At 39.4% G+C, this 27,909-nt stretch overlaps 3 protein-coding genes across 3 annotated transcripts; 2 read left to right on the top strand and 1 right to left on the bottom strand.

Moving 5' to 3' along the window:
- Nucleotides 1–1,788: 1,788 nt before the first annotated feature.
- LOC140302083 (coiled-coil domain-containing protein 81-like) lies at nt 1,789–9,957 on the bottom strand. Its single transcript, XM_072380839.1, has 16 exons — nt 9,858–9,957; nt 9,697–9,758; nt 9,460–9,613; nt 8,855–9,039; nt 8,684–8,758; nt 8,423–8,594; nt 7,393–7,507; nt 5,260–5,353; nt 4,690–4,836; nt 4,489–4,584; nt 3,835–4,004; nt 3,664–3,742; nt 3,072–3,182; nt 2,837–2,946; nt 2,631–2,756; nt 1,789–2,374 (listed from the first exon to the last, which is right to left on the bottom strand). Exons 1-16 carry the CDS (start codon nt 9,931–9,933, stop codon nt 2,236–2,238), a joined length of 1,911 nt encoding a protein of 636 aa, XP_072236940.1. The 5' UTR covers nt 9,934–9,957; the 3' UTR covers nt 1,789–2,235.
- Nucleotides 9,958–10,236: 279 nt separating this feature from the next.
- Nucleotides 10,237–16,494, top strand: LOC140302500 (interleukin-1 receptor type 1-like). The gene is made up of 10 exons (XM_072381317.1): nt 10,237–10,344; nt 12,423–12,672; nt 13,398–13,584; nt 13,703–13,847; nt 13,991–14,053; nt 14,515–14,638; nt 14,772–14,952; nt 15,042–15,228; nt 15,392–15,544; nt 16,115–16,494. The coding sequence occupies exons 1-10, from the start codon at nt 10,299–10,301 to the stop codon at nt 16,492–16,494; spliced, it is 1,716 nt and encodes a 571-aa protein (XP_072237418.1). The 5' UTR covers nt 10,237–10,298.
- A 6,128-nt stretch (nt 16,495–22,622) lies between these two features.
- On the top strand, nt 22,623–27,827 carry LOC140302499 (interleukin-18 receptor 1-like). Its single transcript, XM_072381316.1, has 9 exons — nt 22,623–23,990; nt 24,260–24,440; nt 24,581–24,716; nt 24,852–24,917; nt 25,011–25,128; nt 26,186–26,325; nt 26,442–26,585; nt 26,957–27,109; nt 27,183–27,827. Exons 1-9 carry the CDS (start codon nt 23,677–23,679, stop codon nt 27,512–27,514), a joined length of 1,584 nt encoding a protein of 527 aa, XP_072237417.1. The 5' UTR covers nt 22,623–23,676; the 3' UTR covers nt 27,515–27,827.
- The last annotated feature ends 82 nt before the right edge of the window (nt 27,828–27,909 follow it).

Below are 27,909 nucleotides of genomic sequence, written 5' to 3'. Positions count from 1 at the left end.
AAACTTAAACAAATGAACCATTACAATTAGTAATTGTTCATGTTTTCCTATTCCACAGTCAGACTCAGTTTGAGGCCCCTTTGTTTTTCATGCCTTATGCTGCTTGGTTTGCATTATGGCAAAGACAGATAACTTCATCAGGAGTTGGAGTCAAATGTGGGACAGCTACGCCTCTAAATATTTAATGTCCAAGGGTAAGGAAAGACCACTGAGTTGCACTGATGAGCACCATCTATGTGTGAATAGACTTTCTTTCTTTACTTTGTCTATTGGAATTTGATCTTTAATGGTCAACAAATATGATTTAATCTTGTTCCTAGATTGCTTTACAAACTACCCACAATTTTTTATAGGTAAGGCAAGTTTAGGTGTAAAGCACATTTTGTACACAAGGTACTTTTACCTGCATGCTAACTATCAGTGACTTGTGTCCTTGATCAAACACTCACTTGGTGGGCCTTGTGAACCAAAGTGAGAAATTCATAGTGGAGATTTGTTTATTCACTTATTTCAACAATACAAAATCAAAACCAATGAACATATGTGAAGAAAGTTTCTGCAAGATTTAAAGCACAATGGAAAGATCTTACTGCACAGATAAAACTGGATTGCAAGCCAAGCCTAAAAACCCCACAAGCTTTTAATTAAAAAGTGTTTTGATTTGATCAGATTTATCTTGGCTAGGTTATTCCTATTCCTAGGTTATTGTGAGTGTCTGGTATTGTTGAGGGTCTGGTGGAATCCTGTGTCAGAAGGGACTTTAACTCCCACCTCCGGCAGAGCTTCAACCATGTCCCAGGGGAGGTGAGGGACATTGAGTCCAAATAGGCCGTGTTCTGTGCCTCCATTGTTGAGGGGGCTGACCGGAGTTGTGGTCGTAAGGTGGTCATGCCTGTCGTGGCGGCAATCCCCGAACCCACTGTTGGACACCGGTGGTGAGGGAAGCCGTCAAGCTGAAGAAGGAGTCCTATCGGGCCTTTTTGGCCAGTGGTAACAGCACCTCCAAATCCGAGACCATGGTCTTTAGCTGGAAAAGGGTGGAATGCCCTCTATGGGTTGGGAATGAGATTCTTCCCCAAGTGGAGGAGTTAAAGTATCTCAGGGTATTGTTCACAAGTGAGGGACAAATGGAGCGGGAGATTGACAGGCGGATTGGTGCGGCATCAGCAGTAATGCGAGCTCTGCATCGCCCGTCATGGTGAAGAAGGAATTGAGCCGGAAGGCGAAGCTCTCGATTTACCGGTCAATCCATGTTCCTACCCTCACCTATGGTCACGAGCTGTGGGTACTGACTGAAAGAACAATATCGCGGAAAGAAGCGGTCGAAATAGGCTTCCTCTGCAGGGTGTCTGGGCTCTCCCTTAGGGATAGGGTGAGAAGCTTGGTCATGCGGGAGGGGCTCGGAGTAGAGCGGCTGCTCCTCAGCATAGAGAGGAGCTAGATGAGGTGGCTCGGGCATCTGGTTAGGATACCTCCTGAACGCCTCCCTGGTGGGGTGTTCCGGGCACGTCCCACTGGGAGGAGACCCCGGGGAAGACCCAGGACATGTTGGAAAGACTATGTCTCTCGGCTGACCTGGGAACGCCTCGGGGTCCGCCTCGAAGATCTGGAGGAAGTGGCCGGGGACAGGGACGTCTGGGTTTCTCTGCTCAAGCTGCTGCCCCCGCGACCCGACCCCCGGAGATGCAGCAAATAATGGATGGATATTTTACTATATAACACTATATAATTTAAAAACCATGCATATGACTTGGATGAGTGATAGCATTTAAAAACGACAACATAGACTTTTTTTTAATCCAAATTAGTCCAATTTAATTAACTGAATTTGACAGGATTATGATCGATTTACAATCCTCTCTGTTTGCAGTTTGAATACTTGTAAAGATCAAATTTGTGAACTTAGTTGTAATTCTCAGTCTCATACTTAGAAACAGCAAAGGCTGACAGATCCCTGTTTCAAAGAATCTAAAAAAACAATTCAAAAGGCAGTATAACACTGTACTAGCAAGAAGTAACCAACAAGTCACACAAATAGCTATAATCTAGTGAAAATCAAATTACAACGCATGACTTCCTAAGACTGATTCAGGAAAGGGGCAATGTAAAATAGAAAATAGAACACCATAATATCAAAGTATGCTATGTATAATCACAACTTAATAGTTTGATCACAAGATAAATTGAAGAGTTGAGGTACTGATGTTCAAGGGCTGTTCTTGCCCTCACTGTTCATCAGATCATAAACTGTGACCCAGCGAGGTAATGAGAATCTTTCCAGATGTTGGTCTCTCCACAGTTGGTGGTTCTCCTCTTACATTTGCAGCAGCGTCTGTACTCTGGAAACTTATCTACCAGAAGCTGACCAGCAGACCTATTCGCAGACAGAAAGGATTCAGCAGGGAAACTTGTTAGCATGAATTAGGGAAACATCTTTTCAGGAGGTGAGTGGCAAATTTGAAAGTTTTTTCAATTTTTTATTCTACTAGTTTTTATCACAAATAACATGCAAGTTCTGACATTTAAGGGATAAAATGTATTGTTTTACTTTCACAAAAGTTGGAAAGTTTCCATTCTCTACCATTTCGTAAATATTCAAAGTTAAAGTTTAAAGGTCAGCTCCTACACACCTCTGGAAATGTTTCTCCTCATCCTCACGCTTATGTTTGAGCCTAACACTGCGACTCCACTCGTCCTCAAGTGACTTACTGATGTCACGTTTCTTTTCAAAACGACTGATGCGGTCCAATATCAGCCTGGAAAGCACACGTTAGACACAGAGTGCCTCCTTTTTCCTCACTATCCATTTATTACATTTCCACTTCTGTTTACTTACTCCATTTTGTTGTGTCTGAGCATTTCTTTTTCTTTCTTCAGCTGTAGGTGATGATTCTGCAGCTCTTCCTTCTTTCTCTGAGTGGCAGCACTAAAATTGACCTGAAAGAGCTGTCAGCATATTGAACATATCACATCCACTTAAGTTTTACAGATGATTTCTAACACAAGACAAGCAGTGAGAGCCCTGAGTATCTGTAGATTGGCTAATGGATGCAATAGAAATCAAAGGTGACCTTTTGTGCCCTTTCTCTGCTCTCTGCGTTGCTGACAGCTGTCTCACAGCGGTTAAATCTTGGGTTGACAGGTTGAAACTCTGGAGTTTCAAGACGCTTCTTATCCTCCACCTAAAGTACAATCAACAAGCTAATTTCAGATATAAGTATCCCATCCAAAAATGGTGTGGATCATGATATAAAAGCATGTTAAAAGTGGTTTTCTGGGCAGTCTGCCTGCACTATTGCATAGTGCTTTCTGACAGTCCTAAATAAGTGAGAATTATACTGGCTGATTTATGATTGAACATTTCTGAATATATGACTACTGTGTTCTTAATGATAATCAATAACCAAACAACAACCATAAAATTAGTTGTTTCTTCTTTTCAAGGATGTTATAAGTATAATAAACCTAAAACAGTCACTTGAAATCAATTTTTAAAATATTCTTCTACTTTTGAAGTGAGTCTGTGTTGAACTAAAACTTTTTGACCTATGTTGGCACTGATGGAAATTGCTTGTACGAAGAACACAAAGCTATTTAATGATAAAAAAATTTAAAAAACAGGAGAAGAAGTGTGAGAGACAGCTCTGTTGAGCGTTTCCCTGCCTGAGTGTCCAGAGCATTCTTGTAATGCTTGGTTTTCTCTTGTTTCTGCTGAAGCTGCTGAGCCCTCTGCACAGCCAACCTGAAAAGCAAACATGCCTGATAACCTGCTCATTGTCTTTACGAGAGATATTTGAATGCTTGAACTGTAACTGTAACTGAACAGTTACTCACTCCTGGAGCAACTGGACCTGGTCAAGGCGCTCCATGAGAAGACAATTCTGCTGATTTTGGGCCTCGTGTTTCCTTCTGGTCTCTATTTGACTCTGAAGGTCATTCATGTAATGCTGTTGTTGAAGCCTCTTGGGAGGTGTGAGTGGCCGAGCCGGAAAGATGAATGTGTTCTAATGGAAACCCAGAGGAAAAATTTGAACAAGATATCTTTGCTTAAACAGTGGCAAGGTTTGTGAAATCTAATCTAAACTCAAACTTTTAAAAAGTATTTCAAAGTATTTTAGATAAGCAGCATTCATGTGAAATTCACATTGTAAATTCATCTCATTGGTATCAGCCATAGCCTTTACTGACAACTCTCCCACAGCATTACCTATTGTTTCTGTTCCTACTGGCAATCACAGGTGGTTGGTTTTGTGAATAATTTATTGGAAATGCTGTGACGTACTGTACTGTACTGTACTGTACTGTGTGTCGCCACATTCAACCACAGTTAGTCATGAAGTGACCGCCACTGAAATCATGAGTTTAAATGAACTTTAAATGTTTGCACCACATCACCTTTGCTGTTACCACAGTATCTACAGTTGTTCTAACGAGGTGGGAATTTATGTCATATGGTTAGCGTTTCATATCATTAACATGTTTACTCACCTGTAAGGCAGAACAGGAAGTCTCTTTCCTCTTTGACATTTGCAGGTTGAATGCAGCTACCTGCTTTGTGTGCTCACGCTGTTCAGTTAGTTTTGCCTGCCAAAAAACATACCTTTAATCATCAATTAAATGTTGCTGTAATTCTAAAGCCTATATATCTGTTCTAGATGAACATAGAAACATACACACACATAAACACACCAGTTCTTGTTTCATGTTCTGCTTGTCTTTCAGTTGTTCTTTTAGCAGTAAGAGTTCCTCTTGAATGTTCTTCTCCACCTGCTGCTCCACCCTTAGGTAAATTGAAACATCTCTTTTTTCCCGCTGCATACATAGATAGCACAGCTCCTATAGAGACAGGTGGTTGGTTTCACATCCACAACACAAAGAGCAACATCTGCTTTCAGTCTGAAATGTGTTTGTTTCAATCTCACAAACTAGTTTGTTTTCATCTTTAACTTCTAATGGAGATATCTGTCTCTTTAGCTGGCAGATATTATACCATGTAATCACTCACTATATCTGTCAGCTTTTTTTTGCTGAACCAGATGGACTTTTGGGACTTTTGCATCAATGGAGCCACATTGGTTCATTTCCCTCCCTCTATGCGATGTGGACTAACAGCAATAAATTGTAAAGTAGTAGTAATTGTTAATCTTATTTCTCGAATGGTAACATGTCATTTTAGACGGATTTGCCACTCCACTAATGAAATACGTCCACCCTGAACCATAGAAACCAATATTAATACATGAATATGTACAAACTTACTTGTTCAGCATGGGTATTGCCTGAGCAGGTCACATTTACGAGATGTTCTGCCACTTGGTCAGGCACCGCTTGTGGTGAGTTGGAGGTCATGAGCCTGACATGGAACCAAGTCATTTACTATTGTATGCTGCTAATCAAACACATTGTGATGTCATATTACAATAAAGTGGGTTATTTGACTGTACTAATTTCCCTTTGCTTTAAGGAGAAGTTTGTTTTTTTAAACCGGGACCTTATTTCTGGTATAAAATACGTTCATCTACTCACCGATAACAGTTTGGTGAAAGTCGGCGTCCTTGGGAAGATATTTAGATTACTCGAGTTCCGCGTATATACATATAACGGGAGTGAACAGTGCATAGATAATACAGCCTATAAATAAGGTATTAGCTGTCTTTATTTCCCCAATACTTTAAGACGAATGAATGAATGAATGCGTACTATAGCTCTGTTAGTTCAGAGCTGCCGAGTTGCTGTTATCTAGGGCTATCGGGGGACTTATAGGGGGATTTCTACACACGCGTCTAACTTCACATGTAGTTTGCTACTGCTAGTTTTGTGCAACATGTCAGGATATTGATTTTGAAAATGACTTTGAATATGATGGACGTCCTTACCGGAGTGAATGAGCTGTGCTGCAGCGGCATGCGTCGATTAAGTCTTATTATACTGTTGATGTCTGGCACACCAGAAAAAATGTAGAGATAAACTAAATAAGGTCTAAATCTAACTCTATGAGACCAGCGGCCAGATGTCTGAAATTTGATGTAGATGTACGGCTAACGCAGTCACGAGCCTGATATCCACACCAATCTTTAGCCATGAATGGATGTGAGCACTCCCTCAGCTAATCGTTTGAGTATCAAAATGCTGTTTGTACAACAAATATTAGCCATGACCATGGAAACAGGGGCCAAAAAGCTGCATCAAGCGTGAGGGTGAAACACTCATTATAGAGAAGTAGAGAAAAGCAAATGTGTTTCATTTGGTAGCTTAGCTCTGGAATCAGAGAGAAAAACAATGAATGTAAAACAGTAAATATAAACTTTGCATGATCAGGTTAAAGGACCCGACAGAGGTAAAAAAGAAACGTCCTCCAATAATAAAAATTAAAAGAGGAGGACTAATGACATATGGCATACAATTAATTATTGACAATATGGTTTGTGACTGATAAATTGTATTTTTTTAAATCAGGTGTGACATCTCTAATAACCTAAATCAGGGTTTTCTTACATGAACACTGGGGATGCTCAGCAGAATGTGCAGACAGTTTTGCCCGAACTTCTTTGCTATCTGCTGAAGATTTTCTGCCAGAGATTTGTTCTCAAACAAGAAAGGAGCTGCGGGGGAATGTGATGCATGTTTGGTGGAACAATATTGAGGGACTGGGCAGAAATATTTCTCAAGAAATTCAGAAGACTGCATAAAAAAAACGTGTAAACATACTCTGAAGACTACATGTGACATGCCTATTAACTCTGCACATTCCTTACTTAATGAATACTAGTTTGTATAAAGAGTAAAGGCAAATCCATTAGGAATTTAGGGACGAAGTGGAAAACATTTACAGTTTTCACAGATTACAGGTGTGTGTGCGTGTGTGTTTGAAAGCTGACAATGGACAGAAGTGATGACAGAAGAGAATCTGTCTCACAGGTTGTTGTGCATCATTGATGGAGCTGGAAGCTGCATTGGGGCAGTAACAATAAGAGACCACCACAGAGCTCTCAGCTCTCACTAACTCATCTCCCTGCAAACAACAGCTCAATGTACTGCAAACTGAGCTGCTCCATATTGCGTGTGAGCGATCGTGCGTGTGAGTGATTGTGCGTGTGAGTGATTGTGCGTGTGAGTGATTGTGCGTGTGAGTGATTGTGTGTGTGAGTGATTGTGCGTGTGAGTGATTGTGTGTGTGAGTGATTGTGCGTGTGAGTGATTGTGCGTGTGAGCGATCGTGCGTGTGAGTGATTGTGCGTGTGAGTGATTGTGCGTGTGAGTGATTGTGCGTGTGAGTGATTGTGCGTGTGAGTGATTGTGCGTGTGAGTGATTGTGCGTGTGAGTGATTGTGCGTGTGAGTGATTGTGCGTGCTCGTTCATCTGTAGGTTTTGTATCTTTGTGTGATGAGTACTTGTTGGAGGCCTCCACAGGGGGTTTTGGATTCAGTTCCTCAGTCAGGTTGACAGCTTTCATCTTGGCAGATTGCAGTGTCTGACTAGATTTAGACTCTCTCTGTTGGGGAACCTCTGCAGAGAAACACAACACTCTCAGTAGGTTTGCTGCTGATAGGCTGAAATTCCCACCACACTCTACATAGCAGCAGCTTCATATCTATTATCATTGACTCTCCCATTCTGCATTAAATGGCTTTTCTTTCTAGCATTTCAATCTACTATCAAATCGTTTAGAGGTTTCAGAAGCCAAATTGAAGTTCACATAATGCCTTGTTCATTGAGGTCCAACAAATCGCTGATATGGTCTTTTATTAAACTCAAAGAGCTGACAAGCTTGACCCATTTTGTGTAATGTGAGAACAAGCATCATTACATCAAACTGCTTGGGCAACCAGTTAATCCTGAAGTGCAACAACATGGCTTAAAGGGACAGTTCGTTATTTTAGGAAGTTTGTTATGCTTAAAGACAATATTGATACCACTGTCATATAAAGAAAAAGGTAATATATAGGTATTATGTATAAAATCCTCAACTCTTGATTTTACTGCCAGCCAATAAGCCAAGCTTCCAGGAGACAAAAAAAAAGAATAGACAGCTAAGTCAGATTCAGAAGGCCTTATGCACCTGATAAGAGAGCCAGCAAGTAATAACTCTCTGTTAAACAGTCATTTTTATGGTAAGTAATAGGTGGCTGGGTTTAATCATCTTTTGACTGGTAGGCAATAGGTCCACTGTCTGTCTTTACTTCAAGCCAGTAGGGATGAATTTAAGTTTTTAAAACTAAAACATTTAGAGCATAACTGTCAAATATGAATAAAAATTAACATGACAGATCAAATTTATTTCAGCTACTGCAGTTCCAGCTCGTTCTCATTGTGAGGAACAAGTGTGTTTGTCTCTTTGCTTCAATTCAAACAGACTTAATTCATTAGACTTCTGTCAAACCCCAGCCCGAGCTGTCAGCCTTTTGCAAAAGGCTCTTTCACCTCCTGCGTTTCTCTGATCTGGAGTTGGTGACAAACCCCCTCCATCTTTGCCACCAGCTTTGTTGTCAGGCTGAGGAGAGCAGAGAGTTGGCAGGGTGGCAGGGTCAGCAGTCTCTGGCCTTTGAAGTTTAGACAGTGGACCAGACAGTAAAGAAATACTGCTCCCAATTTTCTAGAGAAGCAAAAATACAAATAATCTGTATGAATACATGTATTTGACACTGTTTATATACTGAAAACAATACAAACTTCTTTACTCACAGTTTTAAATCCTTTCAGCTGCCCGCCAGTTCCCTCCATGGCATTGATAAAATCTCTGTTGAAATTCATTTGGACCTTTCGAAGTATGTCAAACAATGATTAATTTGACGTAACAGCTGTTGTCAGAGTCAGCAATGTCAAATCAACATATAGTACCAGAAGATGAAGCACCTTTTTATTCTTAAAAGACAGAACTCCAATTCCCTTAAAGGTGAGGAAGGCGTTTTTTTGAGAGGCCAAAGCTCTAAAGAGCAGCTGAAGAGTTTCTTTAACACAGCCGTCCACAATGTTACGACTGAATGGAGTCTCTTGTGACACAGCTGTAAAGTTCAGTTGCACCACTGGTAGCTGTGTTACTGCAAAAGACATACACAAATTCACACTGTTGTTTTGTTACTGTGTCAAACACAATTATAAGCAACTCCACTCCCATCTTATAGAAATGCTAAGACGGACCCTGTAAATGTTATAATTAATTTCCGGTATTTGATCAGTGACCATTTTCTCCAGTATATCACAATTCTTTCCTTAATTCCATGGGGTTTTACACCAGGTCTTGAAAAAAAGCTTGGAAAAAGGCGATAGGACATAATTTTTTTGACTATTCGACCAGGCCCTATGCTGCAACAATTTAGCAGCCTGGGAAAAATAAAGGGCAAGTAGATGATGCCTTTGATATTTCTGCCTAATACAACCATAGCATTTTCTTGTCAGAATTTTGATCTTTTTTTATTTTCTTGTTTGTTCAAATTTTAGTTTGTGATAGTTTGGCTCACCTGCAGCAAGTGGCATTGTCTGCTTTAAACCCAGAGACTGGACTCGTTTCCCATCCAGGATGAAGATAGGTCGTTGGATCTTTTTGAACTTGTTTCCTGTGTTCATATTCTGCTGAGAGAAAGTAAAGGTCCCCAATCCTGGCAGGTGGACCCCCTTGAATAAATGAATGAATGAGTGAGTGAGTGAGTGGTCAATCATTCATTCGTGCATTCATTCATTCATTCATTCACTCTTACCTTCCCTAAGGTCATCTGATGTTCAATGTAAGAGGATATTTCTGCCCAAACACAATCAATATCTGAGGAAAATAAATATGGTTATATGGACACGATGATTTCAAACGTTAATAAAACGTACATTTCATACATGAATGACAAGCAAAGAAAAAGTTTCAAACCGCTTTTAGAGAGACGTGAGAGAGCAGGCAATGTCCGCCTGTCCTCTTCAGATACCAGTCGCAGTATTTCAGTCATCTTCAGTATCCAGATATCATCTCTAGCGGCCTGGACATGCCCTTCTCGACGCTGCCTTCTCAGGGGACGCGCTCTGATAGAGTGGAATGAGCTCCAGCAGGGCACGCAGCTACAGCGCACGTGAGTAAACAATTCAGGCGTCATACTGAAAGCTAAGAAAACGTAACTCATGTTCGGCATGTTAATTGTTAGGATTAGAACAGTTTCAGATTGATAAATTCACTAAAAGAAACTGATATTTACCGGCAGATGGTTGAGGACATTGTTTGTTGTTGCTTACGTGTTGCAGGAACCACCTCCTCTGTTTCTGTATTTAAGAGAAGACGTCAGACTCTTGTAAATACTTGGAGAGAAGCCGCATAGCAATGATGGTGGAAATACTTCTGCTTGCCCTGCTCACATTGCTGACAGGTAAGAGGGATACATTTTTACTACATTATAGTGTATAAGTATGTATGTATATTGACACTAGAAAGTGGGATAACAGATTCATCAGGTGTAATATAGAAGGATTGATGGGATCACACTCACTTTTTCTTTTGCTGCCTATGAAATAAAAACAAGAAACTTCAGTGAGATTTGCAAAAGCCATAAGTGAAGAATATAGTTTTAACTTAACTGTTTGAGGACATATAGATCTCTACTTTGTAGTCCGTTGTGTTTTCTGTATATTGTGTGTATTACTATAGACAGAAAATAGAACAAACTGATCAACAGGAAAACAGCAATGAGAGATATATCCAAACAAGTCATTTTAAGTATCTTTACTCAGAGCTTGTCCTGCCTCAGATGTTTAGGAGCTTTAATAAGAATATTAATAACAATAACAGCATTAACGAAAATGTAATCGGGAAAATAAAACGTGTCTCGACAGCTCATTGTAAGACTACATCTAAGAATCACAGGCTGTTGATCCATTTAGATGAAGAATCATTCCTTTTAACATAGTTTTTGGATGTGTATGCTATGCTCCTCAAAAAGTTTGTTATCCACACAAAAACACTTGAATAAATATAGCTGCAAGCAGCAATTGGGGGGGGGGGGGGGGGGTCTCGCAGCATAGCAGATAAGCCTATGGGTTCGCAGGAAGGCATCATGAGTCCGTACACCAAGTTTGGCATCAATATATCAATGGATCAAAGATATATGGCCTCACTTCCTGTTTGGTGTGTCGGTGCCAAATTTGATTGGCTGTTACGGGCAGACACACACAGTAGTACACACAATACCTTTCATGAAGCTTGGTCTGAAGATTCTATGTGTCAAGTCCTGTGGAAATCAGACAATTTGGGTGACCTGTAATGCTTTTTTTTATATAATTCAAAATGGCAGAAAATCCAAGATGGCGCAAATGACGTCATTGGGTGCTTTGACCTCGTCTACAATTCCAACGGTACCTCATTTGCGAAATTTGGACAAACGGGTCCAAAGATATGAGCAAAAATGCATTTTTTCTAAATATAGCACCCCCTATAGGTCAAAAGTCACCAAGATTCTTGGGCCTCTTAAAGAAGGGGTCACGAGTCTGTGTTAGAAGTTTGATGTCAAAAGATCAAATGGTTGCTGAGATATGGCCTCACTTCCTGTTTGGCGTAGTCGCCACCAACTTTGATTGGTTGTAGTGGGTGAACAAAGTTGAAATTGAAAAATTAATCTCCTAACTTTTGTGTGGATTGGTCCAAAGATACTGCCAATTTCCATGAGAATCGGTCAAAATTTGCGACCGCTGAAAATTGGTTTTCAACTAAATCCAAAATGGCGGAAAATCTAGTTAGGCGGAAATTCACGTCATAGGGTGTGTTGGACTCGTCATGATCCAAGGATTCCAACGGTACTGAATTTGTGAAATTTGGACCAACGAGTCCAAAGTTATGCAGCTGAATGCACTTCAAAATTTGACGTGTTGGTGGCGCTGGAGAGTTTGCTTTTTGGGCACGAAAATTCTTGAGTTTGCTAATGGGACTGTCCTAAAAACTTGTGCCAAATTTAAAAACTTTTTACCATAGCGTTCATGGGGCTGCCATGGAGATCAATTGCAGCAGAAAGTAGATCAATAATAATAGGAAAAGCTACTAACGCAATGGGTGTCTGCAGCTTCGCTGCTAGACCCCCAATTACAATGTTCTTTATCTAAATTTATGTTAAAAGAGAAAGTCTTTTCAACTTTTCTCAATGTCATGAGTGTTATAAGAGGTTGTAGCCAGAGATTATTAGCTTAACTAAGGTAACTGTGGCAACACAGATGTCACACCAGCTAAACTTGAGTTTTATTAGCACATTATTGCTTTTTAAATGTTAAAAATATGAAGATATGGAAGATTAAAAATTTGAGTTTGAGGTTTGAGTGACTTACTGGAGTCACTCATTGAAAAAAAGCTTCAGTTTGCATAGTGATGAGCAATAATAAACTAGCTAGTTTCTGACACATACATCTATCTTTTTTGTTTTGCACAGTAAAATTGACTTAAATATGTGACTCTCATTTGTAGGTGTGCACTCGCTGAGAACCCAGTTAATATATGTCAAGGCAGGTGAGATGGTGGCCCTGCACTGTCCTCAGTATAAAGAGGGTCATGCTCAACTGATCTGGACTCGTCACACCAGTCAGGAGAAGAATGTGACAGACAGCATGTCCACATCTGCTGATCAAAGTCACACGGGTGTGCTGATTAATCGACAGAGCCTAGTCATTCTCAGAGCTTCAGTAGATCATCAGGGTAATTATTCATGCTCTCTTGGGTAAGATACAAACACTCATCTGAACTTCTTCATGAAATTCCTGTATTACGAGTGAGGGATTTTTTTCCTCAGAAAACTTAAAATTATCAGTCATGACATTAAAACCAGGGCATTGACAGCAGAACTTCTTATCCTGCTGGTGATGAAGACATCTCCCCAGAGGGAGTCCTGTTGATTGGTTTAAAACAGTATTTTTTAATGGATGAAATCAATGTAACACCCATATGAATGCCTGGACTCAAGGTTTCCCAGCACAACATTGCCTTATTATAAGATATAATTATACTGTAGGCTTGATGTTATTTCCACTGAGTAGGCTTTTATATCAGGAAGGACTTCTGTTCTTGCAACAGTGAATTCCTGCAGTCCAGAATTGAAACATAAGTCACCAGTTTTACTGAGAAGGACATTGGACAGACAAGAGTCATAAAATGGTTTCAGTAACTTATTATTTCATAGTAGCCATACTCAAAGTAATGCCAGGCTGAGATAAGAGGTTCTTATGTCTAACTTTGTCTCTCCACCCCAAAGGTTTCGGTTTATATCTGTTCTTGGAAGCACAAAATCTTATTGGACAAATCTGGATGAGAAAAGATACATCCTGGTTAACCATATAATTAGTATTTTCTAGAGTAGTACTGAAAGCCCTCTATTCATTACTTACATTGTAGCTTTTTGTGCAAAGTGAGACCCTCTTCTCAGCATTGCTTCTTGTGATGTGACAGGAATACCAGCAGAAAGACCCGGTTCAGGCTGACTGTGTACACAACACAGTCCAGAGAGAATGAGGGGAGGGGCAAGTATCCTGCGACATGTTACACACAACAGCCCTGCACATTGTATTGTCCTGATGTAAATGTCCCTTGGGTCATTTCCTCCAACATCAGCAGCAACGGCATTACATGGCACAAGGTATGAAAACATCAAATTTGGATTTGGAAATTAGGTTTCATTTCACAATACTGATGTGTTGTTATGTCTTTTCACTTTTGAGGATTCACAGTCTAAAAATTAATTTTCTACCTTGTAGGAGGGGAAGACATCGCCAACAGAGAGTCACTTCACAAGTGTGGAGGAGAAGGACGGTGGTGTTTATATCTGCACCCGGTCCTACTTGTATAATGGTCAACTTTACAACATGACCTTTACAGTGATTCTTAATGTCAAACAAATCAGTAAGAAAACATCTGTTGTACTATGATAGTTGTACTCATCATTTTAATATGTTCCAAGGTGATGTTTAACATGCTTTTGAGAACATTTCTGATTTCATTACTTGTGATTTTGATGGATTAAAAGTACTCTTTTTGTTGCACAGAACAAACTGGACAATCTGTGATTCTGTCCCCCAGCCACAACGATGTATTTCCTGTAGATTTAGGTGAGTTATTGTCTAGATTCACACAAACGGGTAGGTTTTTAAATGTCCAACAGACATTTTGGTAATTTGTTTATATCTTTCACTATGACTAATAATGGACTCTTGTAATGTACAACCCCTCTAAGAAGCGGAAGGGAGATACACCTTATATGAGTGTTTCCACATCAGACCAGATGTCATTCCCAAGTCTCATTGAAAAAAACACAAATTCCTTTAAAGAAGCAGGTGGGGTGTGGGATTAAAAAATCATTAGGATTAGGCCTAAAATGCAATCTTTTTACGAGTGGACTGTCATCCTCATGGATGCTCTCATAACCACTGGATAGCACATATTTATAAACTTACTTATTGGCTGTATCTGCCTGATTGAATGAAAGCTACATGGGCATATTTTGGGGAAGAAGATTGCCTCATTTAAACTGAATCAATAGCACACTTTGTGTCAACTCTGTTTTTTCTAGGTTCAACAGTGGTGATTGAATGTAAAGCTGTCTTGTATTCACGCTTTGATGATGTGTTCTGGCTAAGTGGGACATCATTTATAAAAACTAACAACAAACTACCAGTTTTCTACAACTATTCGAGGTAAACATTTCACACACAGACCCAAACTCTCGCAACCACTGTGACTTTGAAAGCACGTTTTATATGTTGCAACAATCATCATTCAACACATCTGAATCCTTTCCTTTCCTTTTTCCTTTGTTTCCTTTCCTAGGATAGAGAATGATGACAAAATAGAGATGACAGCATTTCTAGTCTTCAAAAACATGTCAAAGGATGATCTGTCAAAGAATTTCACCTGTAAACTGGAATCCGACCACCAGCTCTCAACCTTCATCGCCATCACTTTAACCCAGAAAAGTATGTCAGATATATCATGGATATATGAAGCTTTAGCTTTTTGAGCGATTTGTCTCTGATGAATTGCCACAAAACTCAAACCACAGTGAACTAACTGAACTGAAATTAGAGCTGACCTCTTCAGGACTGGTATTACATATTTTATGTCTATTATTTCCCTACAGCTCATCCAATCTCCCCTTCCCTATCCCTCTACATTGTTGGCATCATGGTAGTTGTGATCATTATAACAGCAGTTGGTTATATGAAATTCAAAATCCACATTGCTCTTTTCCTGAGAGACACTCTTGGTTGCTATGGCAGCATCTCAGGTGGGAGTGATATAACTTTTGTTTTGCAGATTCAGATTTTTCTTAGTTGTATCTTTGTGCAGACATCCATCTTAGTTCTGCCTCACTGGTACCCAGTTCTAAGAGTGTTGTTGTAGACTGTTGGACACCATTGAACTGTGGTTTTGTGTTTTTGTTTCATAAGATGAGAAAAGCTACGACGCCTATTTGATGTACTACAAGAGTGACACAGATGAAGGACTGAGTGAAGATGACAGAAAGTGTCTGGAAAATGTTTTAGAAGGGAGGTTTGGCTACAGACTCTACCACCATCATGGTGATGTCCTCACAAAGAAAGGTAAGGCATTGTACTCATTTCACTTATTTAGACGTTGTTAACAATAACATTTACTCCAAATACTGTAAAGATGTGTGATTATGACACTGTTTATCATAAATATTTACATAAATTAGATTTTATTTGAATGATCATATTTATAACTTTTATTCATTTAGATTGCTTAGAGTTCAAATTAATATTTTGGTCGTCGAAACAATTAAATTAAATCAACTAAAAACTAAGAGACAAATTTAAATATTGTATGGCTTGTGAAAAGTCAGATTGAATTATCAAAAATGTTTGTGATTCATATAAATAAATATTAGAAATACTTAAACCTGATTACTTGTAATTTGAATTGCCTTAGCTTTACTGGTCATTTAGCTTAATTGTCAGTTTCATGCATTTCAGTCATTGTTTTAACAACAGATGGGCATCACGTGGACTTTATCAATATGTTTTATGTGAAAACTCATGAATCCAAAGGGATATACATTTTTACGCAAGTAAAATGCATAAAACTTACAAACTGGCCATAAAAGTTTTTTCTTTGCATACAGTTTTAACAGAGAGTCTTTTTCCTTGCAGCTGTAACAGAGGCTGTGTTGAACTATGCAGAGAAGAGTCGAACCGTGGTTGTGGTTCCCAGCACTTCAGATTCTGGTCCAGGTTCTGACCAGCTGAACAACATCCTCAAAGCTCTTGTGGAGAGCCAGACTCACTTGGTTTTCATCAAACCTGACTCAATTCAAGTATCGGGTTCAGAATCAGATGCCTTACAATGTTTCAGTGAGACCGGAGCCAGCGTCATCTGGAAAGGCAGGAGCTCTTTGCTGCCAACCTCCTCCTTCTGGAAGTTGCTGCGTTATAACCTCCCTGCACCACAGCACACCCAAAAACCTCTACCTGACACCAAAATGTCAGAAGAAGCAGTCACAATGTTTAGCAGAGAACAAACAGAGATCTAACTATTATATTTTTATCATGTACCAAACTATGCGAGATGGTTACTAGTTGCTAGATGGTTAAATACTGTGACATAAATTTCACAGTATTTATTAACATTAAGGATGATTAATGTAAAGCGTCCAATGAAAATAAAAAAGCAGAGGTACAGCTGACATAAAAGCTGTCTTTTATAAAACGCTTCTTTTATAAACACAGAAACAGTTGCTTAACACTTGAGTCACGCAATAATGCTGCAACAACTTTTCAGTTTACCAGGCAAAAGTGAGGATCTTAACTAAATCTTTCTCAGTGTATGAGACGCTGTTGTGATGTAAAATAACAGATTTTCTATAAAATATATATACATATATCGTATATGTATTTCAGGGAAATTAATGAATTGCTTTTACTCAATAAGCACTGTTATGACGTGTGGTCTGCTGCAGACCACACGTCATAACAGTGCCAAAGCCTTAAAAAGCCTGGCTCGTCCTTTTTTTCTTCACTAGTCAACAAAGATAAGTGACATATGCCAGTGGGACGAAAAAAAAATTTAAATGGGAAAAAGGAAGATGACACAAGTTCAGTTTCGGTCAGTTTATTTTAAGGTTTTCCTGCCATCTAGTGAAAGAAAACAAGCCAGTGCAGTTTCAGAGGGTGACTGAAAGACTGCAGAGTACATTGCAATACTAAAATCAGCTTTTACCCTCAAAAATCAGTATTACTCCTGATTACTACTTCAATCTGTCTCAAATACTGAGCTCACAATTCCAGTCACAACTTATACACACAGGGCCAAAGTTAGTTGCTCTGTGGTATATACAACACATCCTGCAAAATCTCACATTTATAAAAACAATGTTGAAGAACGCTACCTGATTTTATGAAAAAACATCATAGCACCAAGACTTTGTTGCAGCTCATGGTAAACTTCCAGGTAAACTTTAGAGGTAAGTGCTCAGCCGATGCATTGCAGAAACCTGACTGCTACTGAACAACTCAGCTCAGTGTTGGCGTCAGTAAGATTCATTTGAAAACAGTCATACAGGATTCCGCTGTGTTTGAGAGAGCAGCTTGCCGCCCGGCTCTGTTGTTCAGAAGTGAAGGTACAGAACGGGAAAATGCTGTTTTGTAAGGTTTTTGGAAAAATAGTGGTTGCAGGGGCGCGGCGCCAGGATTTCAATTTTGGATGTGCCACATTAATTTAGGATGGGCCACTATTTAATAGGAAAAATTATACTTACTAACATACATAGAGTTGGAAATGATCCCTGCCTGACTTGTTTGTGTTTATATTGCCTTCTGCTTTGACAGCGCGGTAGGCCGCTCTCTCTCCCGTTAAAAGTGAAAGTCGCTCACCCAACGGACCTCTCTCTCTCTCTCTCTCTCTCTCGCTCCTCTGTCTTTCTCCTGTTACTAAATGTCTTAAACCAAATGCACGAAAAGCCAAATCAAATCAGAAATGCGTAGACTACTTCTTTTTAACTCACATACATATTTATTTGAATAGTAGAAAGTAGCCCAATGAGCATTTTGTTAACATTAGGTCTAAAACACAGAACATAAAAACAACAGACAAAAGGCTGCGAGAAAGGAGGGGAAAAAACATTGTGTTCTAAAAATATGTACTTCTTGTACCATTGTGATGAGAAGCTCCTGTCCTTGTGCCCAAAAACTGTGATGGGGTACTTCTTCAGTCTCGCCTGTGAATAGGCCTGGGACGATAAAAAATTTTGCTGGACGATATATTGTCCCACAAATTATTGCCGACAAACGATATTATTGTCAACATATACTGTATATTACTATATAATAATGCACACCCTTTCAGATACAATAAACTTTTATTTCTCAGTATTGTACACCATTGTAATTTTTAAGGACGCTAAAAATCCTAAATAAATAAAGCAAAAAACAAAATGGACTCTCAGTCTGTGTTAGCAAAAATTGCACTTGAATAAAAATGCTGTGAGCGCACACCATTTTGCGCTGTTCCGTTTATGTTTACGTCGACGACCAAACGCCTCAGTTGACAGTGGGACAATGGCTCTGCATCTCTAGGTGTAGTTTGGGGTCGGGTGGTTATGCTTTAGATGGGCATGTAGGTTTGTTGTATTGCCTTTTTTTTTGTTGCCTCCACTTGTGAACAAATTCGGCATACTGGCTCGTCCGTGTTGATGGGCTCACCTTGCTCATTCGGTTTGAAGGCCGAATATTCCCACACCGGGGGTGTGGCATTTGGCTTTACAAGCATCTGTTTTTACTCGCGCTGCTCCGCACGAGGCTCACTTGCTGCACTCTGTGTGCAGCCAATGCAAGCGGCCCAGCCTCCTCCCACAGAGAAAAGAGACTGAATGACTGACAAGAGGGTTCACTCTGTTCATTCCGCTATGGAACAAATGGTTCTGGTGCTGAGACCGAGCACAGAGTGAACCCTCTTGTCAGGTCTTCTTGGAGGCGAGAGGCGAGGAAAACAAACATGCATGCACATGGCAATATATCGGGGCCGGCAAAATTATTGAGTTCATTTTAATTTATCGTGCGATTAATTGATTTATTGATTAACTGTGAAGCCGGCTCATCTATTGCGGACAGGTCCACTGGAGCCAATGAACCAGCGGAGCTTGACTGGCTGCTCCCTCTTTCCCGCCAACAGGACTCTCTTCCCGCGCTGAGCCCACACGAGCTTTCCTAGCTGGTGCAGGTGCTGAAAAATGTGATATCGCTTGACATAGTTAGAGAGCAATGTATGTCGAGCCATACTTATCTGTAGGCTAAACAGAGCGTTCATATTGTTGTAACAGGAGTTCCCTCACCCATTTCCATTTACTCGTCTTCTCTTCTTCATGTAAGCCTGGCTAAAATGCCTGACTAAAAATGTTTAGTGTAAACAAGTGAAATACAGGCACAGTTACTGTGACAACCAATACTGGCGCAGACTTCACACATATTTTTAACCTAATGAATATTAACTTTCCTTTTTATATATATTCATAGATATATATATAATAGGGGGATTCTTTTTAGTCTTATTATGAATTTAGATGTTAATTTTAATTATGAAAATTAATTTAATAATCACTCTGTCATTTAAGATGAGCCCAGGAAGGCTCTGGATGGGCCAGATGTACAAGTATAACGCCTGCATTGGTTGCACTGAAGAGACTGTCATTAATGAAAAAAACAACATGCAATAACTTACTAAAACCACTTGGAGGTGACACAATATCAACATACAGCGTTTACCGTTTACAGCACCGGATTTAGACGGTTTCAGTATTTTGCTCCTCAGGCTCCCTGTGTCAATGATTTAACTATGAAATGAAATAACAGAAGATGCCAAGTCTAAGCTTTAATTTAAGTGATTTGAATATTCAAAGGAAAACATAAGATCTATTGTGGTTTTAACTCACGTGTGTGCCATTAGCTGAGGGCTGCAGGCTAAATGAACTTTTTTTCCCTTTTAAATTAATTGTCTATTTTTATAGGCCTGCCGGTTCAAATTGGGTGTGGAGGGGAGCATTTGTGGGAAGTTCTGAGCTGAGTTTACAGGGCAGTTGACAGTGCCTCTTGAGGAGAGTGCCGTGGTCTGAAAGTGAAATGTTTTGCAAAGTAGTGTAATGTGTAGTGGTGATCACTGTTGAGCATGAACCGTACTGAGGGTGTGGAAGGTTTTCCCTTTCCTTTTGGATACTTATTCGGTGTTAATGAGCTTTCTGTGTATTTGATAAGCATAGTTGTTTCCTTCTGTTATTTTCTGTGGAGATCATTTAAAGGCTCTGACTTGGAGGGCAAGACTTTCTGCCAGCAGTGAAACCACAAATATTTGCTACATTATTTTTGTGACAAATCGTCCAATCGGTGAGCACCTGAAATCATCCCTTTTCTTTTAACTTCATCACTGCACTCATCCTCATCTGTTTCTGTGTCTCTTTGCTTTCAGTCAGGTTCAGTTCAATTTGAATCAGATAAATTTAAAGGCTTTTGCTCAAACCAGCTGTGAGTTATGGTCAAACACTGGGTAGCTACAATTTGGGGCTATAACTTAAACTTCACCACAGCTACAATGTCATCATATAGTCATGATACTGTAGTCACATGTGTTATGGTGCTGTTGCATCAGTCAGCTAATGTGTCTATGTGTTTATAGCCAACTATGTGACTCATTTAGCTGATTTTAGAAGAAGCACATAAGAATCTCGCTCATATAGAAGTTGTCTGCTTAATAGATCAAAAGAAAAATCCAAGCGTGGAAACATGAGCCACTTGTTGTAAAAGGCAAAGTCCTTTTGATTTCGCACTTAAAGGTCACATAGCCAAGAAGAATTGTCATTTGTCAGTGGAAACAATTTTGCAATGTCTGTGGTTATGGAAAAGCTTAGTCAGGTCCTTTTATGTCAACACTTAAACAATGCTTTTGGTATTACTGTGAAGAAAGACAGAGTGTTTCCATAAAGGGACTCAAAGGCTACGTTCAGATTGAATGTCAAATCTGATTTTTCTTCTTTTTCTTTTTTTTATTTTCATGTCAGTGTGAACAGCACAAATTGCATGTAATCCGAATTAGGCTTGTCTGATTCCCCTTCATTTCAGAGCTTCATACTCCATTTCATCCATCTGAACTTCTTGACTTTTTAACCTCAATGTCTTATTTGGGAAAACCTGTTCATAAGTCATGAATCTGAAGAAATGAAAACACTCTGGCATAAACTGTTAGAATTAGCATACACTGACAACTTTACAAGGGTTGGTACTTTGAATAATGTCTAATAGTATTTTAGTATTATTTTAATGTTTTTACTTCTGATTCTTCACATTAGGCATCTAGATCATATGCTTTAATATAACTTTAATTTAATGCTGTAACAGGACCCACCGCGCCATTAATCCAACAGCATGTCTCATGAACTTTAGAATAAATGGCTTATGCCGCTCGTGTTCAAAAAAATCCTCACACAAACTCTCTGACTGATTCATATCAATACAGCTCATCTTCCTTCATGTCCACTGCTTTAATTCCGTTTTGCAGCACTCTTCAATTTATTTCTATTTTAAGAGTGTCTGTGGGTGTCTCACCGCCAGTCACTAACAGACACGTGTTCCATGTTAACATTAAGGTCTTTAATTCTTCTGAAAATGAAACAGAAATAGCAGTGTGTTTCCTCAGATGTCATGCGCTGCTCATGCTATGAGAGGGAACCACGAAACCAAAACATCATATACACATACTCTGTATTTTATCATCTGATACTGAGCTGGAAACAAATCTTGGACAAAAAACTGTTGGATTCCTGAAAACAAAATGCATGTTCATAAAATCTGGCAAAACACGAGAAAAAAAATAGCAGGAAAAAAAACATTTTGGTGGATAATTCAAGAAATTGCGGGTGCTATGGCATGCTTTTGGGGATATTTATCTTCTAAAAGTTTGTTTCATTTCCCTCATCACGCAACCCAGTTAGAGGAAATGCCACCCGTGCCTTGGGAGACGCAGGGGTTATAAATTGGCGTTTACACAGCAACACGACTTTAATGAGGCTGCTGGTGAAACCTGATGACGCCTGTCATGGTGACTCCTCTGCTTCTCCTTACACTCATTGTAGGTAAGAACAGGGGTTAGTGGTTCCACATGCTGGCTGCTCACTTCAATCTTTCATTTTACCTCTAAAATGTTTGTTACAATCCACCTGACGCGCGAGGCAGGTATAGCAAATAGAAAGCAGATTTATTCTGGAGACTCGGTCGTTTAAATAAAAAAACCGAACAACACGTAAGCAACAGAAATATGCATTACGGACATAGTAGCTTTCAATGATGGCATCAAAATGTTACTAAAGGTGGACTGGCAATACAAAATATAGACTTAACAGAATGACCAAAAACATCATTTGCGTTCTGTTGCAAGCGAATAAAGAGGTCCTACCTAAAGGAAGCGTTGCTCGGCAGCCCGCATCCGTAATTACTATGAACTTCAGCTTTAAAACATATTAATAACTTTCCCCAAGAAAATATTTTCAGACAGTACTTTAAACTTGTCTTTGGATAACCATTACTTAAACTTGGTTCTCGGCCTTTTTATTTTTTTTCTTAAAGTTTTATTTGACTTGTTCTATAAGGCATTAAGAAAATCTGTGTTCCCTGATCTAGAAGGCATTAAGAAAATCTGTGTTCCCTGAATGCAGCATGAAATGTAGCCGCTGAAGTTCTCAGCTGAAGCGTTTCTCTATTTGTCTGCGGCACTTGGCAACTTTGCAAAGGTAAATGTACAACAAAGAAGGTAACAGACACACAACTTAAGCAGAATAAAACGCTCTTATCATTTAAACTCAACTTAACTCTGCTTTATTTATATGTCGCCTTTTATTTCAATTTAACCAGAATGGGTTTGGCTCGCTCCTTAACCCTGCTATTAAATGCATATTATTTCATTGTAGTCATCAAGAAAACATGGTGAAGTGAAATGTGATGTCAGAACCAATATTAGAGAAATAAAGTGCTTAGTTAATGTAGAGGTTGACTATTGTTTTCTAGGGAGGTTCCTAAGTGAGTGGAAAGACCCAGAGGTACTGTATCTGACTGCCTCAAAGAAAGTTGGTTGAATTCTTAAAAAAAACTGACGAAAGGAGCTTTACTCTTTGCTATCTTCTCTAGTCTAGACAATACTGGGCCACACCTTATGATAGTAAATTGCACAATGTCATACCACATTCGAGATGGTCCTCCTCCTGTATATGACCTTTTGGCTCATTTGAACAAGCAGGCCAAAGCAACCCATGTTTGAAGAGTATGTGAAGTTCAGTGTGTGAGAGCAAATGCATGTTTATTGTCAAAACAAACAGTTACATCCATGACAGTGACGGTCTTGAATATGTGCCATGGTTGAAAGCACATGGATTATTGAAAGTACTTTGCATAACAGTGCCATTCAGCGCCATTCCTTCCTCCTTAAGAGGATTTTGTGGCTTCCTAAAGGATACACTCGAGACTGACCCTCAAACAGGGGCAATACTTCACAGGACATGGTTATGGGTTGTATTTAAATGTATGAACAAATTACCTAGATGGTTGTTTCAACAAAAAATACTCTTTGTTTACTCATTTATTATTTACTATTAGACTGTATCTTATGAGGTAACAAGAGCGTATTACCTTTAAAGACAGGTGGGAAACCTGAAAGTGGGAACCAAGCAAAAGCAACTGGGATGTGCAAGGCAAATACATTACAGGGAGCTGGGAAGCAAATATTACACGCTTTGACAAAATTTAACTTGTTATTCTCTTTTGCAGGTGTATGTCCCTTGAATCTTACAGAGATATATGTCAAGGCAGGTGAAATAGTGGTGTTGTGTTGCAATGACACTGAAACGCTCTGGAAAAAGGACACTAACCAGTACATCTCCAACCAAATGTCAGAGGTTGAGCAGAAGAGGATGGGTGTGGCAGTTCATGGGAACTGTCTTGTAATTCCTCGTGCATCTGTAAACCATCAGGGGAATTATACGTGTTATTCTAACAGGTAGGGTCCAAAACTGATCCTCCTTTATGCCTATGGGGAACATGTCTTGCATGCATTTGCACTGAATAGCATGTGTGTGTTTTTAATATCAGTCATCCAAGTGATGACTTGTTTGCAAGACATATTTCTCCCTGGTACAATAAAACAAACAGCTCAACAAATAAATGTACAGTGAATATCCTAAGTAGATCGTGTCAAACAATGACAAACCTTTCTTGATGTGGAACTCACTAAAATCACTCAATTATTTGCTTCTTGTGATGTGACAGGAATACCAGCAGAGAGACCAGGCTCACAGTGTACACAAGTCAGTCCAAAGAGAATAAGGGGAGGGGCCAGTATCTTCAAAAATGTTACACACAAGAGTCCTGCACATTGTATTGTCCTGAGGACAAAATCCCTGCTGCTGATACCCTTAATATTACATTGAGAGATATTACATGGATCAAGGTAATAAAACACAGTAGATTTGGTGTGTGGATAAAATCAGATTAGATAACATGAAAAGTATGAATGTTCCACCTTACCATACAGATATATGTATATTTTTTCTGTTTTAATTATGCTTTTTAATTTTTTTTATTGGGAAGGATGATGAGCCATCAAAACAATACTTCAGAAGTGTTGAAAAAAATAACAGTGGTAACTACACCTGCACCAGGTCTTACGTGTATGATGGTGAAATCTACCATAGAAGCATGAGAGTTCAACTCGACGTCCAACCAGGTAAACACAAGAAAGTGCTAAAGAAAAAATACCTACCACGTATAAAGAAAATTACTTCTAGTAGTGGATTTATGGTTACAGGAAACCATATGCTGAGAGGAAAGGTGTGTGTTCTCTCTTTTCTTTTATGCTCAGGAAAGCCTGAGAGATATGTAACAATCAATTCACCACAAGATGGAGATGTATTTCAGGTGGAACTGGGTGAGCTTTTAATATGCAGCCTTGTTTTAAACAGACATTTGCCACCAATCTGCGTTATTACTTTAAATTATTCTACAAATTCCTTTTTTCCAGGCACAACAGTGGTGATTGATTGTAGTGCCACAATAAATGCATGCGATGAGTCGCTGTTCTGGCTGCATGTAGCCCCATCGAGGAAATCCAAAGGTCGAGTTTTCTACAATCTTACATGGTGAGTACTGAACTCAAATGTAAGACCTTTTACAAGTATTGATGTTATCTGTAGACACTTAACACTCGCAAACGTAGACGTCGGAACTAGATGCGCACTGCCCCGCATCCCATGAGGCCTCCCTACCCACTGCATTACGCTTGAAAAAAATTAAGAATCTGAATTGAAACTAAATTGTGTGATTTATATTTACCTCTTTCATATAATTAATGCATAGATCTATGCTTTTGATGTGATATGCAGCCCAGAATCTGACAGCCCAGTGTGACGCAGGCTAAACAAATAAATAAAACATGACTTTTGTTTTGCAGGCATTTGCATTGTTGTTTTGATCTGTTGGTGTCAGCTTAATGTCACAAGTTCAATAAAGCCAGCTGAAATGTCGCAAAAAAAGATTTCAGATTTTTTTTCAAAACCGCCTGTCTCTCGGCCATCCTGCAAACCTTGCAGCCCCAAACCCGCTCCATGCTGTCAGAAGTGGAGAAGCTCCTTAAGCTCTGTCTGGCCCTATCTGTATATATATTATCTGTCGCTCTTTATCAGCCTTGCGCAGGCTGAAAACCTGGCTGCGCAACACCATGACGCAGTAGACACTAACACACATTTGGCCATTATGAACGCTAACAGTGACCTTATGGATGAAAACGATGTCTTGACCCTGCTTAAAATTTTCATCAGTAGGTCAACAGAGAAAAGGTCCACTTTTGGAAATGCATGAAAGCCCTGAGTCATGAGCGCAGACTTTTCTTTTTTTCATTTGTGGTGTATTTTATGTGCTATCCTATGCCTGGGTATGTTAAGTATCACAACTGAATAAACGACACATTCAAGGGTACAAATAATGCTGTTATGTTCCTTAAATGGCTTGATTTAGTTGTCAAAGTTCCATTTTCTTTACAATAAAGATGCTGTGTTCATCCATTCTGGTTCTCTTATAACGGCGTGCTATTGTAAGATAACTTCAAATCAAATCTGATAAGTGTGCGTGCGGAAATAGTTCCGATGTCCATGCTCACAAATAAACGTATTGCTCACCATTACTTCCTGTCCTTCTCAGCAACAAGGATACCAGAAAGATGACGTCATCTTTAGTTTTTACAGAAGTATTCGCGGAAGACTTGTCCAAAAATTTCACCTGTAAGCTTGAAGATGACAGTAATCCTGCCCAGCTTGTCAACATCACCCTCACCAAAAAACGTTCGTATTGTTGTAATGTGTTCAATGTTTTTGTGACAAGTTTTGAAATAATCTGAAAATTATAGAGATTGACACTGCTATTTGATAACTTTGTTTTCTCAATCATTTCCCTGCAGCTCTCCATTCGTACATTTCCTTGGTTCAGTGCGTAATCAGCATCGTGGTGGTGACAGCCGTGACAGCAGTTATCTATGTGAAGTTTAAAATTGACATTACTCTGTTCTTCAGAGACACTCTTGGGTGTCGAAGGCGCACTTCAGGTAGGAATCATATTCATATTAAGCTAAATATAACTTCACTTCTCAGTTCTTCAGCTGGAGGAAAGCATATTTCCAAAGGATAAAAGACGGATGGAGCACACTGAAGTGAAATGCAACCTTTAGTTGTGCAAAGAGACTAATGTTTCAGCAGTACTGTGTCTTCATCAGAGTCCATTAGAGCAAAAACTTAAAACAAATTTACAGTTGTCATTAGATAAGTGGCCAAAGAAGTCTCAAAGTTACAAAGATAAAACATTTGTCAAGTGTGAAAAAGGTGTATAAAAAAAGAAGTATATCTGAAAAGAATAACTCTGTGTGGTGAACTGTAGTCAACATGGTGGCAGTGACAAAGTTTGTTGTTGTGTACTTAGATGGAAAAAGCTATGATGCCTTTTTGATGTCGTATATGAGCGACGCACATGGAGGACTGAATGAAGATGACAGGGAATGGCTGGAGAGTACTTTGGAAGAGAGATTTGGTTACTGTCTCTGTCTTTATGATCGAGATGTCTTGCCAGGGGATGGTAAGCTTAAAAAACACCTGATTGAGTAAGTGGTAATGAAGTAATATTTAACCTGAACTCTACCTCCTTTTAGCTGTTGCAGAGGCTGTGTTAAACTGCGTTGAGCAGAGCCGGACAGTGGTTTTGGTTCCCAGCTCTCAAGCATCAGAACAAGGATCTGGTCTGCTGAGTGCCATCCATGCAGCCCTTGTGGAGAGGCACACTCGCTTGATTTTCATCAACACTGAGCAAACCGAGATGTCAAGATCAGGCTCCTTAGCAGAGACTTTGCATCTCCTTAGCGAGACTGGACATTGTGTCACCTGGAAGGGCCGGCAGCCCTCCTCTACCTTCTGGAAGCAGCTGCGCTATAACTTACCAGCACCACAGTCTGTTGGTAGCCACCTCTTGTTCAATGTCTTATAGTTATTTTACAATAACATACAAGACCACAAAAAGTTTTTTAAAGCTGTCTCCTTAAAGAAGTGCATCTTACATCAAGTTCTGGACATGTGATTAGCAAACAGCAGCTGTTTTTCTTTTTTTTTTTGTTCTTTTTTTTCCTTATTTTGACAGTGATATACTTACACAGGCCAGAGCCAATATTTGAATGCTCATTATTTTTGATAGATGATTAGAAAGCATCTAGAAATACTCCGAAGTACAGTAAAATAGGTCAAATTTTGTTAAAAAAATACAGACTGCTGTTACCATCACTGTGCTTGTACAACTTTCTCTTTTTTGTTTGTTTTCCTTGCATCAGTGTAAATCATCTGCACTTATGTTATCCCTTTATATTGTTGTAGTAAAAAAATACTGTT

This window comes from Leuresthes tenuis, unplaced genomic scaffold (assembly GCF_036924035.1).
Source record: "Leuresthes tenuis unplaced genomic scaffold, fLeuTen1.0.hap1 SCAF_2, whole genome shotgun sequence".
Classification (NCBI taxonomy): domain Eukaryota; kingdom Metazoa; phylum Chordata; class Actinopteri; order Atheriniformes; family Atherinopsidae; genus Leuresthes; species Leuresthes tenuis.
The sequence above is the reverse complement of the archived record's forward strand: the minus strand, read 5'-3'. Positions and strand labels throughout refer to the sequence as shown.